The 18,085-nt window shown below is 35.5% G+C and overlaps 1 protein-coding gene across 1 annotated transcript in view; it reads left to right on the top strand.

The window, feature by feature from the left end:
- The window catches only part of CLGN (calmegin), a 49,318-nt gene that overhangs the window by 15,941 nt on the left and 15,292 nt on the right, over nt 1–18,085 (top strand). The window contains exons 4-8 of the mRNA XM_026499383.4: nt 269–327; nt 3,361–3,502; nt 7,146–7,227; nt 8,662–8,854; nt 11,761–11,950. Coding sequence (XP_026355168.2) covers nt 269–327; nt 3,361–3,502; nt 7,146–7,227; nt 8,662–8,854; nt 11,761–11,950 — 666 coding nt within the window. The remainder of the gene's footprint in view (nt 1–268; nt 328–3,360; nt 3,503–7,145; nt 7,228–8,661; nt 8,855–11,760; nt 11,951–18,085) is intronic.

Genomic DNA, 18,085 nt, shown 5'->3' with positions numbered 1-18,085 from the left:
TCTTTATCTCCATTTTACAGGTGGGGAAACTGAGGCTTAGTATATCTTATATATGATCATACAACTAGTAAATTGTGGATTCCAAATAGGATTTAACCCTAGCCTTGCAAGATTCTATATGGGCATCTTTATTTAGCCTCTAAGCATTTATTTTTTAATGAGAAGTTACTGTTGAGTAATGTTTTGTTGTATTTCTAATATGCATTGTGTCTATAAATTGCTGGTTTTATTTTTAATGATATGTATTTGTTTTTATCTTTATTTACAGGTGGGTCTTATCAAAAGCAAAGAAAGATGATACAGATTCAGAGATTTCCATATATGATGGTAAAATATTTATTTAAATATTCACTAAAACTAGAATGACCGTGAGTTCACTAGCTTTTGAGATTATGTTTCTATTATATATTTCTATTCTATTTATATATAAATATATATGTAATATATATTCTATTATATTTCTATGATATTTTAAGATTATTTCTATATTTCTAATAATATATATGTACACTATTTGGGGTCTGGGGCCCCATCATGCTTCACAACAGAACGTTCAGTCTTTTGTCTCCTTTTGATACTTCCGGAAGTCCCTGGGTGATCCATGCTTAAGCCGCCATCTGGTTTCCTAACTCAGAAGAGTTGAATTTTCACTCCCCCGCGGTAGTCACTGCATGTCCAGCAGCAGTGTTTCTCCAGCTCCTGCTGTTCTCTGTTGTTTCATCTCGAGCATGGGCACATCTACATCAAGTTGTAGCTGAGGGCAAGATTCTCCTCGCCAGTGCAGAGCAGCGTCATTTATAAAGCTACAAGATATGTGGGTACTGCTGGAGCCTGCATCTCCAGGCCTTATATCCACTGTCACTGGGTCTCTGCTAGGAATATCTTCAGGCTTAGCCATAGAGAGAAATGTCCTATATGCAAGGGTCTTTTCTTCCCTAACAGGACTTTTTCGGAGTATGATGAAAGAATTTCTTCCTCCTCCTCGTCTAAAATCAACCTCCTCCTTGGTTGTACCCTAAAGCAAGATCAGCCTCTTCTCAAGGTGACTGATCGTGGAAATTCCCTCTCTCAGAGGACTTCGTACCCATAAGGATGTGACCTCACACACAGACTCCAACAGGCTGTAACATGAGGACAATGGGTGTCAACTGTCTACTTTCTTTTCCTAGTTCATTTAGTGTGAGATGAAGATTGTATGCATGTCTTCCTTTTATAATTTCATTGATTGAAAAGTCAGAGAAGTACAATCCAGTTTTAGCTAAGAAAATGAAACCATTCCCGGATAGGAGAAAACAAAGGCCGCCATGCATACAGTTGCAGATATTATTTCTTATTTAAAATTTTTTTTTGTTTTCCCCAAATCAACCTTTTTTAAAAAATTTAAGTTTAGTTAATTAACATATAATATATTATTTGTTTCAGGGGTACAGGTCTATGATTCATCAGTCCTATATAATACCCAGTGCTCATTACAACACATACCCCCCCCAGTGTCCATCACCCAGTTACCCCATCCCTCAACCCCCTTCCCCTCCAGCAACCCTCAGTTTGTTTCCTGTGATTAAGAGTCTCTTAAGGTTTGTCTCCCTTTCTGATTTTGTCTTATTTTTTCCTCTTTTCCCCTATGATCCTCTGCCTTGTTTCTTCAATTCCACATATGAGTGAGATCATATAATAATTGTCTTTCTCTGATTGACTTATTTCACTTAGCATAATACCCTCTAGTTCCATCCACATTGTTGCAAATGACAAGATTTCATTCTTTTTGTTGGCTGCGTAGTACTCCATTGTGTGGTATACATATTCATCTTCTTTATCCATTCACCTGTTGATGGACATCTGGGCTCTTTCCATAGTTTGGCTATTGTGGACATTGCTGCTATGAATATTGGGGTGCAGGTGTCCCTTCAGATTACTACATTTGTATCTTTGGGGTCAGTACCCAGTAGTGCAATTGCTGGGTTGTGGGGTAGCTCTATTTTCAACTTTTTGAGGAACCTCCTTACTGTTTTCCAGAGTGGCTGCACCAGCTTGCATTCCCACCAACCAGTGCAGGACGGATCCCCTTTTTCCACATCCTCGCCAACATCTGTCGTTTCCTGATTGTTAATTTTAGCCATTCTGACTGTTGTGAGGTAGTATCTCATTGTGGTTTTGATTTGTATTTATCCCTGATGCCGAGTGACGTGGAGCAGTTTTTCATGTGTCTGTTGGCCATTTGGATGCCGCCTTTGGAGAAATGTCTCATCTTCTGCCCATTTCTTGATTGGGTGATTTGTTCTTTGGGTGTTGAGTTTGACAAGTTCTTTATAGATTTTGGATACTAGCCCTTTATCTGATACGTCATTTGCAAATATCTTCTTCTATTCTGTCAGTTGTCTTTTGGTTTTGTTGACTGTTTCCTTTGCTGTGCAGAAGTTTTTTATTTTGATGAAGTCCCAATAGTTCATTTTTGCCTTTATTTCCCTTGCCTCTGGAGATGTGTCTAGCAAGAAGTTTGTGTAGCTGAGGTCACAGATGGATTCCTGTGTCAGATTTAGGCCTTTCATCCATTCTGAGTCTATTTTGTGTGTGTTGTAGGGAAATGGTCCAGTTTCATTCTTCTGCATGTGTCTGTGCAATTTTCCCAACATCATTTGTTGAAGAGACGGTCTTTTATTCCATTGGATATTCTCTCCTGCTTTGTCCAAGATTAGTTGACCATAGACTTGAGGGTCCATTTCTGGGTTCTCTATTCCGTTCCATTGATCTGTGTGTCTGTTTTTGTGCTAGTGCCATACTGTCTTGATGATTACAGCTTTGTAATAGAGCTTGAAGACCGGAATTGTGATGTCACCAGCTTTGGTTTCCTTTTCGACATTCCTTTGGCTATTTGGGTCTTTTGTGGTTCCATACAAATTTTAGGATTATTTGTCCCAGCTCTGTGAAAAAAGTTGATGGTATTTTGATAGGGATTGCATTGACTGTGTAGATTGCTCTAGGTAGCGTAGACATTTTAACAATATTTGTTCTTCCAATCCATGAGCATGGAACTTTTTCCATTTCTTTGTGTGTTCCTCGGTTTCCTTCATGAGTGTTCTATAGTTTACTGAGTACAGATCCTTTGCCTCTTTGGTTAGGTTTATTCCTAGGTATCTTATGGTTTTGGGTGCAATTGTAAATGGGATCTACTCCTTAATTTCTCTTTCTTCTGTCTCATTGGTGTATAGAAATGCAACTGATTTCTGTGCATTGATTTAAAATTTTGTTTTCTTTTTCCCAAATAATCTGTCATGAAAAAATCTTATTGGTCACTGCTGGTAAATAATTAGTAAGTCAGTGTTTTGGGTTTTAGTTTAATTAGTTTGTTTTATATTTTAGGAAGATGGGAAATAGAAGAATTGAAAGAAAACCGAGTGCCTGGTGATAGAGGCCTGGTACTGAAATCTAGAGCAAAGCATCATGCGATAGCTGCTGTATTAGCAAAGCCCTTCATTTTTGCTGATAAACCCTTGATCGTTCAGTAAGTTTTATTATGTTTTTCAGTACTTTTTCTGAAATTTGTGTTAGTTTTGTATAATTTGGCTTCTGAATATAGTTGTGATGGGTATAAAATGGGCATAAAAATCCAGATTTCTTTTTCAGTTTCACTTACTTAAATATATAATGCATGTGTGTACACAGACACTCTGAGGTTTTGAGGGAAAGCCAGGTTGATTTAAAAATTATATAATATATATGTAATATAAAAAATTCTGCCACCATAGACTATAAAATACATACTAAAGTAACCATTTTTATTTTAACTCTTTTCTTAAAATTACTTGCTCTGAGGATATTAACTTCAGTATATTCAGAATAAAACCATAAATGTTGCTGTTAAACCAGGTATAAGATTCAAAGGAAACATTTATTTTAAAAAGGACATGTGTATATAGATCAGTGTCTTTCCACCTTTTATTTTTTTAATTTTTTAAAATTTAAATTCAAATTAATTAACATATAGTGTATTATTAGTGCCAGAGGTAATTCAGTGATTCAGCAGTTGCATATAACCCCCAGTGTTCATTCCATCAAAGGGCACATGTTTTCACAGACAATCCTTCCCTCCCCTCACCCACAACGTACCATAAACTAGTTTTATTACAATGTTGCTTACATGTATACTGTCATAGAATCAGGTATAAATTCTTCAAGATTCACCTACATAAATTGGATATAAAACAAGATAGATCTATACAAATATAATTACAAAGCTGATAAAATTCGAATTCAAAACAAAGAAAAGGAAATACGTAAATGTTATTTTATCCGTTATGTTAGAAGATTTGGCTGTCCAAATTTAATGACAACACAAATATTAACTGTGAAGTATATCACTCTAGAATCCCTTCAGGTTTTTTGTTAACATGTTACACATGTTCCTACATAGGATAACTAAAATGCCATTTTTGTGTTTTAGAGATTTAAAATAATATGGCATTTGGTGTAACTGGCTTCATTTCTCACTTGTGTCGCTTTGGCTTAGTTGCACTGTCACGTCAATAAATATAAAGTTTTAAATAATGTCAAAGAGTATGTGACTATTATTTTAACAAATTAAAAATATTTTTACAAGTACTTATTGGAACTAATATTTGAGCTTGATATCATTTGTCATTATTCAGGGTTTGGCTTTTCTTTTTTCTTGAAAGTTTGAAAGTAAATCCTATTATTCTGTTGAAACTTAGTTGAATAGAATATCACTTTCTATTTTGACCTTTTGTGGCTTAAATGAAAGAGTAAAGAAAAATAATAGAAAGTGTAATATTTTCAGAGTAAAATGAATCAAATTTAGTATTTTCAGAAGGTATAAATCACTGCTAGGGAAGTAAGCAAAAGATAGAAGCAAAGATTGGATAATAAGTCTAGAAGAATTATTAAGTAATTGTGAAATTATGTCCTGAAAAAAAGAAAAGGGGTCCAAGAGGAATTGAATAGCAGTCTTTGATATGCTTAAAAACAACTCAAAGAAGGAGAATGAGTGTCTTCTCTTAATATTGATAAAATGAAATGGGATAAAGAAATTTTATATTAACTACAATAAATACAATGGATTCATAATATAACTTTACTCTAAAGCTGCTTTTCCCAAATGGTGTACATGTTAAAATGCATTATGTGGTCATGTAAGTTTTAGTAACAAAGAATATCCTAACTGTAGACATAAGGAAGCATATTTGCTTGCCCATTAATGACTTGGAGAAGGAAGTTCTACATGCAAAAACCTGTTTTTAACTTCAGTATTGTGTCCTCCAGACATATTTGACCACAGAATTTTCCCCTGTAATGATAATTACTACTTCATAGGACCGTGTAGGGAATAATACTCTCAGAAAATAGGGTTGCCACATACTCTTACACGTCTTCGTTTTTCCTGTGACGAAGGAATAGCAGCAGTCGAGCTATAGGACACACATTTCACTGATCTCTAATCCACTACAAATTGTTTACATTAGGCACAAGTTCATGATTTGAAAACTCTGGAAGTTTGCAGTGTAAGAAATAGACATAATGATTGGGTCTAGGCATATTACAACCACAAAGCTGTGTTCATATTTATGGAGACAGTTTATAACATTTTTTTTCAGTTCTTACCTTTTCACAGAACCCTTTGTCCTTATATCACCTATAATAAAACTATCTTTTTATTTTATTTTACCTAAAATAATATTTACCTTTCATTCATGCTGTGCACCATTTCTTTTACTTTATAGTCTATAAAAACATGTTCCATGAGAACAAATTTGTCACCTACTGCTTAAAAATAGTGACAAGGCTTTGAGGAAAACAAACTGTCCTTTATTTGAAAAATGAAAATGAACAAACCCTTTCTTTTGATCATAACAGAATTAACATTTTGGGCATCTGCCCATTGCCGTGCATGGTATTATTTAAGCATCACAATCCTTTGAGGTCCTTGAGCTTGAATAATGTGGCTTTACCCCCACGTGTCACTAGAGTAAGTGGCAGAATCAAGAATAAATCTCAGGTCTCTCTGGCTCCAGAATACATGATGGTAACCACCGTTGTAGACGTCTTGAGAAACAAAGCAGAGTAGAGAGGAGGGGGAAGATCACCATAATCTGGCAACTCAGACAATCACTTAAAATTTTACTGTATTTCCTTTGTTCTTTTCAGTGCAAAATATATACACTAATTAGGTTCAAACTGTCAGAGTTTTGTCTGCTATTTTTCTCTTGCTTTTACTTTTGTATCACTGCAGTTCTGTTTTTTTTTTTAAGAATCATTTAAAAACTCCTGTTGTTTCTCTAGTTTTCATCTCTTTTTCCCGGAATTCATCAAACCGAGTTACAACCGTTTTGGTTTTTACTGTTTTTCTCTCTGAGGGCTATTTCATTGATTATTTCACATGAAATTCAATAATTTACCAAAAATTCCTCCTAAATACTGCTTGATATGTCTGTGTCTATTGCCTAAACAAGACCATTTCCTTTAAAAAAACAAAAACAACAAAATCTTTTTCTGAAAGTGACACAGCGTTGCAAATCCATGAAAAGGCTCTCACGTCAGTTCACTCTTTCTGTTGTGCTTCTGTATTTCCTGGCTGTTAAGGTGTGAAATACTCCAGGTTATTGATGGATGATGAACTCTCTTTGGCTAGAGGTATTTAATTAAGTGTACAAGTTAATTAATATGGTTTAGGTATAGTTGAGTTAAAATACAAATTAGTGAACTGGATCTATCTAAGATCTACCAGCAGTTTCTTAGACATCTGTTGCTGTAGCTATGGTCCTTATAATCTTCATTTTGTAGTTTATAAAGAAATATGTATGTTGTATACCTTATCTGAATTTGAAGTTTCCTGCTATAGTTTTAAAGTATCTTATCCTTACTTCAGCAGTTTTGATGGAAAAAAATTATTTCAGCAAGTTGGTTGGCTTTTCTGTAGTTGATTATAATAATTCTATTTTTAGTGTTTTAAGGATGTGCATAGAACAAGCATTTCTGCCTCTTCCCTACACGTTGTGCGTATGCTTTGTAAGAGCTTTCTGGTGATGTAAAACATTTATGTGTAAATGAATTGAGAGTAATACATTCGATTTTGAAGAGCAATTAGCAATTTTTTATTTATCAGCAGTATGATTCTTTTTCCCTTCATTTAGATATGAAGTAAATTTTCAAGATGGTATTGATTGTGGAGGTGCATACATTAAACTCCTAGCAGACACTGATGGTTTGAATCTGGTATGATATTTTAATGTTTAAGAAAACCTTATTAAAGTTAATGTTTTTAAGGAGTAATTGAGAAAACTGAAATTTTTATTTTCAGCTGAAATCAAAAAGAACCTTAAAAACCTTTAACCAGCATGAGTTTATATAGCTTGCAGAGCGTGCCTTCAAGTTTCCTACACAACCGTGTTCCTTGATGGCATCAGTTTTGTAATCTTTAGCAACATAATAAAGTTTGCCACGTCTATAAGTAAAAAATAACATGGTGCTTATAAATGTCATCAAAAGATCAGCTTAGAGTTACTTTCTTTACAAATTAAGAATTGGAAGTTTGTTCGGAGAAGTAAAATAACAGAGCAAAGCAGTAAAACGAAACGGCCAAAGAACCACATAAAAAAGGTGGGCCAGTTTAGGGGCTGGCAGTCCACAAAAAATAATGGGGGTAAAAATGTTTTGAGAATGAAGCGAGTGTATCAGGTTGGAGACATTTCTTGTAGCATTCTCCTGCTGGGGGCTGGGTCCAGGCTTCTGCATTTAACAGACATAAGATAAATGAGACATCAGTGAGATATTTGTCCGAATGCATGGCTGTGCATAGGCTGTGAAACATGGACTGAAGGATTCCTGTTACTATTATTAGGATTAGTTAAAGGGGAGGCCAGTTGTAGTGTATGTTGAAGCTCTGGGTTTGGGTGTCATAAGGTGACCATCATTCAAAGGTAATAATGACATAATAAAATTAAATGCTAGGTATTTTTCTAACTACTTTAGCTGATTAACTCAGTTAATCCTCAGAGAAACGTTATAAGGTAGGTGCTGTTATTATTTTCATATTGAAAAGGTAATGAAAGGGGACTACAACAAGGCTAAGAAATTTACTCAGAGCCACATACAGCTGTTTAAGTGGCAGTGGTAGGATTTGAACCCCGGTATCTGACAACAGATCCCATGCTTTTAACTAATAGGCCATGCCAAATAAAGAGAAATTAGTAGTAGTAAAACAGGGAGCATGTCTCTGTGTCTATTTTTGTGTCTGAATCTCTCTTCACTCTGTGCTCAGGAAGGTCATTTTCCGCTGTCTTCTTGAATGAGGAGTCACATTATAGTCTTAAAGACATAAGTATGCTTTCTCTATGCTTAATTTTCTTAACAAAATATTAATAATACAGATTTACATAAAGTAACTAAAGCTGCTTATGACGTTGGTAGGGTGGTTTCAGCTTCTGTCCTACATTTTTAGGAAGGAAGTAGCATGTGCATTTTTTAAGGAATCTTTTTTTGAAATAAAAATTTTCTTTTTTCTGCATCCTTTATTGTCACTTGTGTCAAATAATTCTTTGGTGATTTAGCATTTAATACATTTTTATAACCTCTACCCAATTGGATAGAATAGAAAAATTCATTAAATACTCGAATTCTGGACTAATCCCAACACATCTCTCTTTGAAGGAAAACTTTTATGATAAAACATCCTATACCATTATGTTTGGACCAGATAAATGTGGAGAAGATTATAAACTTCATTTTATCTTCAGACATAAACATCCTAAAACTGGAGTTTTTGAAGAGAAACATGCCAAACCTCCAGACGTAGACCTTAAAAAGTTCTTTACAGACAGGAAGACTCATCTTTATACCCTTGGTATATCCTTTTAATTGATTCATTAATTCAAAAATATTTACTGACTACTGATATTTTCATGGCAGGTGCTTTGGGAGAAACAAACATGGATCCTACTTTTAAGGAGCTTATCTTTTCAGGATAATTATAATGCGTGTGGTGCAGGTAGAAAGTAAAGTGCCATATGAGAGGTGCAGGTGAGGTATGAGTTCAAAAGCAATATTCCTTCCAGTTTGGGGACTCAGAGAAAACTTAGGAAAGGAGATTATATATTAACTAGTTTTGAAGTGTGGCTAGATCATGGAAAATAGGAGGAGAGAAGGATATTTTAGGTGCTATGACATTAGTGGTGCTGTAAGATGAGGAAACTGGAAAATAAGATTAAAGAGGAAGAAGTCCTTGATGCCAAGCTCAGAAGCTTGGACTTTCCAGGCCATTGTGATTGTTGTTAGATCCTACCTCATGGTCCTCGTGACACATATTTAAACTTTGAAAGAGAAAGTATTGAGCAACCACTTCATTAACATATTTAGCTTTACTTTAGTAAATAGGAGGTTCCATAGGCATTGAGCAGGAGTAACATAACAAGGGATTGTTTCTCCTCTTCCCAAGTATGTGTGGTTACGGAGCTTTGATGTGTCCGTGATTATTTAAAATCACAGCGTGTCTGGACCTGACAGGCCAACTCTGTCTAGGACTAAGGTACTTCAGTTTCCTTTCCAATGACTGCAATTGAAGAAACGTTCGTGTCTGCCAAGGCAATGACCAATTTTATTTTTAATGTCAGCATTGATAGTAAAGAGCTTTTTTTGAAATTAGAAAATAGAACTGGATGTTTTGGGGCACATAAACTATAGAGATAATGAGAAATTATAACTAGAACAGGACGAATGAATTTCATTAGACTTTGTACAAACTTGGTGAAAAGCAACTTGGTGTAATATATCAAAGACCGTAAGTTTATGTGTTTTGAAACCACAATTCCATTTTCAAGAATTTATCCAAAGAAAATAATCCGGAAGAAAGAAAATGAGCTATGTGTAAAAATATACTGTAAACTTAAAGCAACCCGAATATTACAGTAGGAATTTTATATACAGTACAAAAATGATACCTATGGAAGTGTTCAGCAACAGGGGAAAATGCTTATAATATTAAAATGTCAAAAGAAAATGAGATTCAAAGTGGAGGTGTATCACCATGGTGGCCATTAGACAAATTACGCAGTTCTAGAAAGACTAGAAAACCTGATACATATCGTGGTCTGTGCTAGGTACTTTGCTTAGAACCATCATGTGAGGTGAGCAGTTTCTCTCTATTTTACCTTAACTTGGGTTAAGTAACTTGCTCTAGGAAATAAAATAACTGGTAGGACTAGAATCGAAATTCAAGTCTGACTCTTAAACATTTGCTTTCTTACTACTACACACAAAAACTTTGTTGTACTAGGATTATTGAATGATTTTTAAAAATTTTTCTGTAATACTATTATATCTTTATAACATCATTTTGTAGGATGTTCTAAGAACCTTACAGAGTACCTTAAAAGGCTTTATAATCCAATGCCTTTTATTGTAAATTCACTTAAAATATTTGGTACAGTTTTAGACAAAGACATCTTTTCACATATGAGTATTTGTTACATGCTTTTTTGTTTCAACTGTAATTTTTAAAAATTTCAGTTGCAAAATTTATTCACATTATTTTCAAGATTTTTCTTGAGAAATGCCTTTTTTTGGAATCAGGAAGAATCTAGTACTTTTTTTACATTAAGATCTTACTCTTAGCTCTACTTAAATCTTGACTTTTCCTTTGGGTGGTAGTATAGTTTTATAATCTCAGCTGTAATAGAGGAGGAAACATGAAGGAAAAGAGAAGGGAGAAAATATTGAGTGTTTGCATTGTTTATCAGTATAAATTGTAGTATTTGATATTGATATAAGTAACTTGGTATTGTTGTGACTGAAACCTCTGGAGATTGTTCTTGCTTCAGAACTATTTCTTCAGAAAGTGGTAGCCCACTTACTAAGTCAGGATGGTCTTGACATTCATTGACAGCTCCTACTTCCTTAGCTTACTGAAAGCAAGTGTTAGGCATCTATTTTCTTCTACCATTCTTTGCAAAGATATAAAGTATATCCAGTGACCCCACCCCCCAAGTTTACAGAAGGAAGAGAGAACTTTTATTTTGTCATTACAATGGAAAAGGGGGTTCATTATGAAACTTTGGACTTGCGTACTTTTAGAGAGCTAGAATTCACCTCCCAACAGACGTAAGTGTAAGCTTGAATATTTTCAATCATCCTTAAGATATTTTACACTACAGTGTATGAATCGTTGAATTTGAAATGCCAATGAAATTTTCTAGGAAATGATAGTAATGTATCAATGTGAATTCCCTGATTTTGGTGACTAGATTGGGGTTATGTAGGGCAATGTCCTCGTTTGTAGGAAATAGACATTAAAACATACAGGGATGGTGTGTGTGAAGTCAGTAACTTACTCTCAAGTGGTTCATGAAAAAATTTCTTTTTAGTGCACTTGCAACTTTTGAAGTTTGAGATAGTTTCAAAAAGTTATTTTGAAATACTGAAGAAGATTGGATTGCATTCTATAATTATAAAGAAGTGAAGCTGACTGATTGTGAGAGTCCCAAACTGAGTTAGCTATTGGATGTTCTTTATTTGAGAAGTATGGGGCATTTCATTAAATTATTTTTATTACTTAAGACAAAATTTTGTATTTGGTTTTAGACAACATTATAACTAGTTATCTTAACATACTTTGATTTAATACATTGTAATTCCTCGATTTCTGGTTGACAAAAAAATTTACCCGTGAAATTTAGGGTAGTTTTCTTATTTAGAAAATTACCTTTAAAATGTCAGTCATTATGATAAGTGTAATATATTTAAATTGGTCTTTAGTGATGAATCCAGATGACACATTTGAAGTATTAATCGATCAAATAGTTGTAAACCGAGGAAGCCTACTAGAAGATGTGGTTCCTGCTATCAATCCTCCCAAAGAAATTGAAGATCCCAATGATAAAAAGCCGGATGAATGGGATGAAAGAGCAAAAATCCCTGATCCTTCTGCTGTCAAGCCCGAAGACTGGTAAGTGAAGAATTCGGTAGCAAAGCATTAGTTGGTGGAATTCAATAATGCGATATTCCATATAAGTGAAGTTTACAACCAGTGAAGCATACTCTTTTAAACATTAAAATTACTTATTTTGACTATTATGGGTGAAATACTTTTCTACAATAGATTTTGTAGGGACACGTGGGTGGCTCAGTCAATTAGGGTCCGAATCTAGGTTTCGCCGCAGGTCATGATCACAGGGTTGTGAGATTGAGCCCTAAGTCCAACTCTGCTCTGGGCATGGAGCCTGCTTAAGATTCTGTCTCTCCCTCTCTTTTTGCCCCTCCCCTCCAAAAAAATCGATTTTGTATATCCTTGCCTTTTAATTATCTAAATTTTCATTTTAATTAATATTTTAATTTTCATGCCTTGTTCAGTATCTTTTTTCTGTTTCCAATGCTGTGTATGTGTGTATGTGGGGGGAGTCCCATGAATCTAAAACACCAACGCTTGACTTTTAATTCCTGGTCTGATCTTTATCATATATGTGTGTGCGTATTTTATACAGTTAGTCTTTTCAGTTAATGATTATTGGCCGTAAAATAGCCACTCATTCGACATCTTATAAAACTATATAGGATTCACTCATACTAGACTGCTTAGCTGAGTATTTGTGTTGTTTTCATGCTACAGGATTATGAGTGTTTTCCTTAAAAGAAATGTATTCAGTTCCTGAGTTCCCATAGCTATGAGTTCAGCTGGTGAGAGCTACCTGTCCGCTCACCCTAACTCACCCCGTTGTAGGAGGCAGGACGCTGAGAGCGGCTGGCTGCCTGGCTCTGGCTCAGGCTGTCTCCTGCGGTTGGAGTCGGGCGTTCATTGGAAGGTTTGACCCTGGCTGCTGGAGCATCTGCTTCCCTTTTTCACCGGCTTATGTGGCTGCTGTCAGGATGTGTCAGTGCCTTGCCGCTTGGGCCTCTCCTTCTGTGCGGTCCTGGCATGGTGGCTAGCTCCCCCAGAGGCAGTGGCCACAGAGAGGGAGAGAGCACAACCACAGAAATCATGGCGTCTTTTGTAACCTAACCTCAGAAGTGACCTGTCATCACTTCATCACTTCAGCTGCATTCTGTTTGTCACACAGGCTAACCCTGTCTGGTCATAAAGGTATAAATACTAAGGTATAATATGAAGGTATTATATGGGTATTATACGTTACTCTACGAAGGTATAAATACTAAGTATGATTTTGTTTTTTATTTCTTTTTTAGAGGGCTGGGGAGGGGCCGAGGGAGAGGGAGAGAGAGAATCTTAAGCAGGCCGCACACCCAGCATGGAGCCTGATGCAGGGCTCGATCTCACAACCCTGAGATCCTGACCTGAGCCAAAATCCACAGTGGATGCTTAACCGACTGAGCCACCCAGGCGCCCCACAATGTATGATTTTTAAAACTTCTGTTCTCAGTTTACTAAAGAGTTTTGTTTTTTTCCATGATTGGGTGTTGGATTTTGTAAAGTACTTTTGTGCATCTGGTGAGATGACCATGTGGGTTTTCTCTCTTATTTTCTTAGCGTGGTGTATTATATTGATTGATTTTCAATATTCGACTAACCTTGCAGTCCACCTGGTCAGCAAATATTGTCCTTTTTATATTTGTTGGATTCTCATTGTGTGTTTTCTGTCAGATTTATCAAAGTATACTTTTCATATAGGCTAATTCATTTATTTTAGATATACAGTTCTATGAGTATTGACAGACATACACAATGATGTAACTACTGCCACAATCATGATATGGAATATTTCCATCATCCCAAAAAGGCCCCTCACGTCCTTTGTAATCAGTTTCTCCCACCCTTATCCCCTGCAACCACTGATCTGATTTTTTGTCTTTTAGAGCTTTTCCTTTTCCAGAATATCATATAAAATGGAATCATGTGGTATATAGCTTTTGTTTCTGGTTTCTTTCATTTAGAATAATACTTTTTGAAATTTATCCATAGTTTGTGTTTATCAGTGGTTAGTTTTGTTTTAGGGATTTATAGGGATTCAACATAATTTGTTTATCTAGTTACACATTGATGGAAATTTCGGTTGTTTCCAGTTGGGGCAATTTTGAATAAAACTGTTATAAACACTTGTGGACAGGGATTTGTGTAAACATAATTTTTCCTTTTTCTTGGGTAAATACCTAGGAGTGCGATTGCTGGATTATACAGTAAGTATATGTTTGAATTTCTAAGAAACTGACAAACTTTTCCAAAGGGTTATACCATTTTGCATTCACACTAATATTAAGAGTTATAGATCTTATATATTTATAGCATTTGGTATTATCTTTTTTTATTGAGATATAATTGACATATAACATTGTATTAATTTAGGTGTACAACATGTCTTGATATGTGTGTGAATTGCAAAATGATTAGCACATTAAGTGTAATTAACATCCATTACCACACAGTTACAAATTTGTGTGTGTGTGTGTGTGTGTGTGTGTGTGTTTGTGTGCATGTGTGTGATGGGAACTTTTAAGGTCTACTCTCTTAGCAACTTTCAAATATACAATACAGTATTATTAACTGTAGTCACCATGCTGTACATCACATCCCCAGGACTTATTTATTTTATAACTAGAGTTTTTACCTTTTGATCTTTTGATACTATCTGTTCTTTGTTTTTGTTTTTCTTTGGCTATTCTAAAAGGTTTGTAGTGATATCTAATGTAGTTTTAATTTGCATTTCCCTGATAACTAATCATGTTGAGCAAATTTTTACTCACTTCCCATTCAATCATTTCTTTGATCAAGTATCTTTTCAATTTTTTTAATTGGGTTATTTTTTATATTGAGTTATGGAAACTCTTTATATTCTGGATACAGGTATTAGTTATCTATTGCTATGTAACAAATTACCCCAAAACCTAGCAGCTTAAAACATTATATCACAGCTTCTGTGATCCAGGAATCTGAGAACAGCTTGCTGGATGTCGGCCAGAGTCCTCTCTTGGTTCCTTGCAATCTAGGCCTCTCCAGAGAGTAGCCCACAATATAGTAGGCTCTCTTCAAGGAGGAAAAAGTGAGGGAAGAGAGAGTGCAGAGAAGATGGAAGTCACAGTCCTTACCACATTAACAGGGTCCTCCACAAATCCATAGCTACCCAGAACCAATGATTATGACTTTATTTGGAATCAGGGTCTTTGCAGATGTAATCAAGTTAAGATGAGGTCATACTGAATTAGGGTGGGCCCTATATCCAATGTGACTGGTGTTCTTAGAAGAAGAGGGACATTTGGACAGATACACACAGGGAGAACGCCATGTGACAACTAAGGCAGAAATTGAAGTGATGCATCTACAAGGCAGGGAATGCCAAGTATTGCCAGCACCACGAGAAGTGAAGGAGAAGCAGAGAAGGATCCTCCCCTAGAGCCTTCAGAGAGAACAGGGCCCTGTCAAAACTTTGACTTCTAGTCTCCAGAGCTCTGTCATTGTAAGGCTGTAGTTTGTGGTACTTGGGTTACAGCGTTTCAGGAACTAATATATTGTCTCTTATAACTTAATCTTGGAAGTAACATCCCATCAGTGATTTCTGTTCATTAGTAGCGAGTTCTTAAATCCGACCCACACTCAAGGAGAGGGGAGCCTACATGGGCCTGAGTACCAGGAGGCAGGAATCATCGGGAACTATTTCAGAAGCCGCCCGCCTCAGTCCGAGATGACTGCAGAGCCGGCCCATTCCTTGATTCCGGCCTGTCAGAGGCCCTGAGCAGAGGACCCAGTAAGGGATCCCCTGATTCAGAAACCACATAGTAAACAGTATTTTAAGCCCCTAAATTTTGGGTTATGCAGCAATAGTCAACTAAGATATGTAGCATGCAGATATTTCCTCTCACTCTGGGGATTGTCCTAATTTTCTTAATAGAGAACAGAGTTTTTAAATTTTTATGAAGTCCAGTCTGTCAATATTTGTCTTTGATGATTCATGATTTTAGTGTCTTACCGAAGAAATCTTTGCCCGAGTGAATGTCATAAAGATTTGTGCTTTTTTCCTAGACAAATAATTTTGACTAAAACTCTGTTCCAAGTTAATTGTATGTAGTGTGAGATCTCAATCAAGATACAGATGTCTAATTGTTCCAACACCTCTCGTCATCACTAATGTCTGTAATGATCTGTACTGATGACTCCTCTTTCATTTCTAATATGGTAATTTGTTTTTTTGATGTATCTAACTAGAGGTTTATCAATAAAAAAATTTTTTTTAAAGATTTTGTTTATTTATTTGAGAGAGAGGGAGAGGGAGCAAGAGGGCACAAGCAGGGGGAGCGGCAGAGGGAGAGGGAGAAGCAGACACCCCATTGAGCAGGGAGCCTGACATGGGCTCAATCCCAGGACCCTGGGATCATGATTTGAGTGGAAGGCAGCCCCTTAACCAACTGAGCCACCCAGGCGCCCTGAGGTTTATCAATTTCATTGATCTTTTTCAAGAACTGGCTTTTGTTTTAGTTTTTCCCTTCTATTGACCTTTTTAAAATTTTGTTATTTACTTCCTTCTTACTTTGAAGCAAATTATTGCTTCTTTTTTTCAGGCTTATTAAATTAGAAAATCTCTTCTGATAGAAGTAGCTGTAAATTTTCTCTTAACACTGCTTTAACTATGTTTTACAAATATATGTCATTTGCAAGAACATTCAATTCATGTTTTTTAATTAGTGATTAGTGATTTTTTTCTTTGATCCATGTGTTTTTATTTTTATTTATTTATTTATTTTTAAAGATTTTATTTATTTATTTGACACAGAGAGAGACAGCCAGCGAGAGAGGGAACACAGGCAGGAGGAGTGGGAGAGGAAGAAACAGGCTCCCAGAGGAGGACCCCGATGTGGTTCTCGAACCCAGCACTCTGGGATCATGCCCTGAGCCGAAGGCAGATGCTTAATGACTGAGCCCCCCAGGCGCCCCATGATCCATGTGTTTTTAAATGTGTTGCTTTGGTGGCAATTATTTGTGGATTTCCCAGATACAATTTTCATTTTGACTCCCATCTTTTAATTCTGTTGTCAGAAAATTTACAAATGTCAATTACATCACTGTGGTTGAAAGCTTCTATATATTTATGGGTTTTCAGTCTGTTCTCTTACTGAGAGAAGAGTATTAAAATCTTTATGATGATGGATTTATCTGTAACTCCTCTGAGTTCTGTTAGTTTTTCCTTCGTGTATTTTGAAGATCTGTTACTACATCTGTTTTCAGTATTTCATGACCTCTTGAGGAGCTAACCACTCTATTGTTACAGAATAATATCCTTCTTTATAAACTCATGTAATACTCTGTCTTGACATCTGCTTTAGTCTCATACTGAGTCAACAGTCCTGCTTTCTTTTAAATCATGTTTCCATTGAATATTTTCCACTGTTGACCTGTAACCTATATATGCCTTTATTTTTAAAGTGATTTTCTGGTAGGCAACTTATATGTGGTCTTGTCTTTTAAGTGGAGTGTTTTAAACCATCTATATTTAATGTAATTATTAATATGGTTGGATATAAACTGTACTTGTTCTCTTCCTACTTGTTTTCTGTTTGTCCCATATATTCTGTGCTTTATAAAATATTTTCTTCCTGCCTTCTTTTAGATTATTTTTAGTCTTTTATTTTTTTCTTTCCTGTTGGCCTATTACCTTTTCCTCTGTGGCTCATTGTTTTAGTGTTGCTCTAGGGTTTACAATATGCATCTTTAATTTATTACAGTCTACTGTCATACCACTTTATGTCTACGTTAATCTTATAAGGGTCCTATATTTTCCTCCTTCCATCCTTCATGCTAGTATCATACATTTACTTCCTCTATCTATACTATGAAGGGCACACATATTTATTCTTCAGTCAGCATCTTTTAATCAGTTATTAGGAGAAAAGTTCTTTTATTTATTATTTAGTTATTGTTTCTGATACTCTTCTTTTGTGTAGATAAACATTTTTGTCTGTTATTATTTTCCTTCTTCTGATAAACTTCTCTTGACATATTGTGTACATGTCTGCTGTCATTGAAAACTCTCAACTTTTAATTACCTGAAAATTTATTTTACCTTAATTTTTGAAGGATGTTTTCACTATTATAGGTTGATAGTTATTTTAAAACAGTCATTTTTTGAGTTGTCTAGAGGCT

This window comes from Ursus arctos, unplaced genomic scaffold (genome assembly GCF_023065955.2).
Source record: "Ursus arctos isolate Adak ecotype North America unplaced genomic scaffold, UrsArc2.0 scaffold_11, whole genome shotgun sequence".
NCBI classification, from domain to species: Eukaryota; Metazoa; Chordata; class Mammalia; order Carnivora; family Ursidae; genus Ursus; species Ursus arctos.
This window is presented reverse-complemented; position numbering and strand designations above follow the sequence as displayed.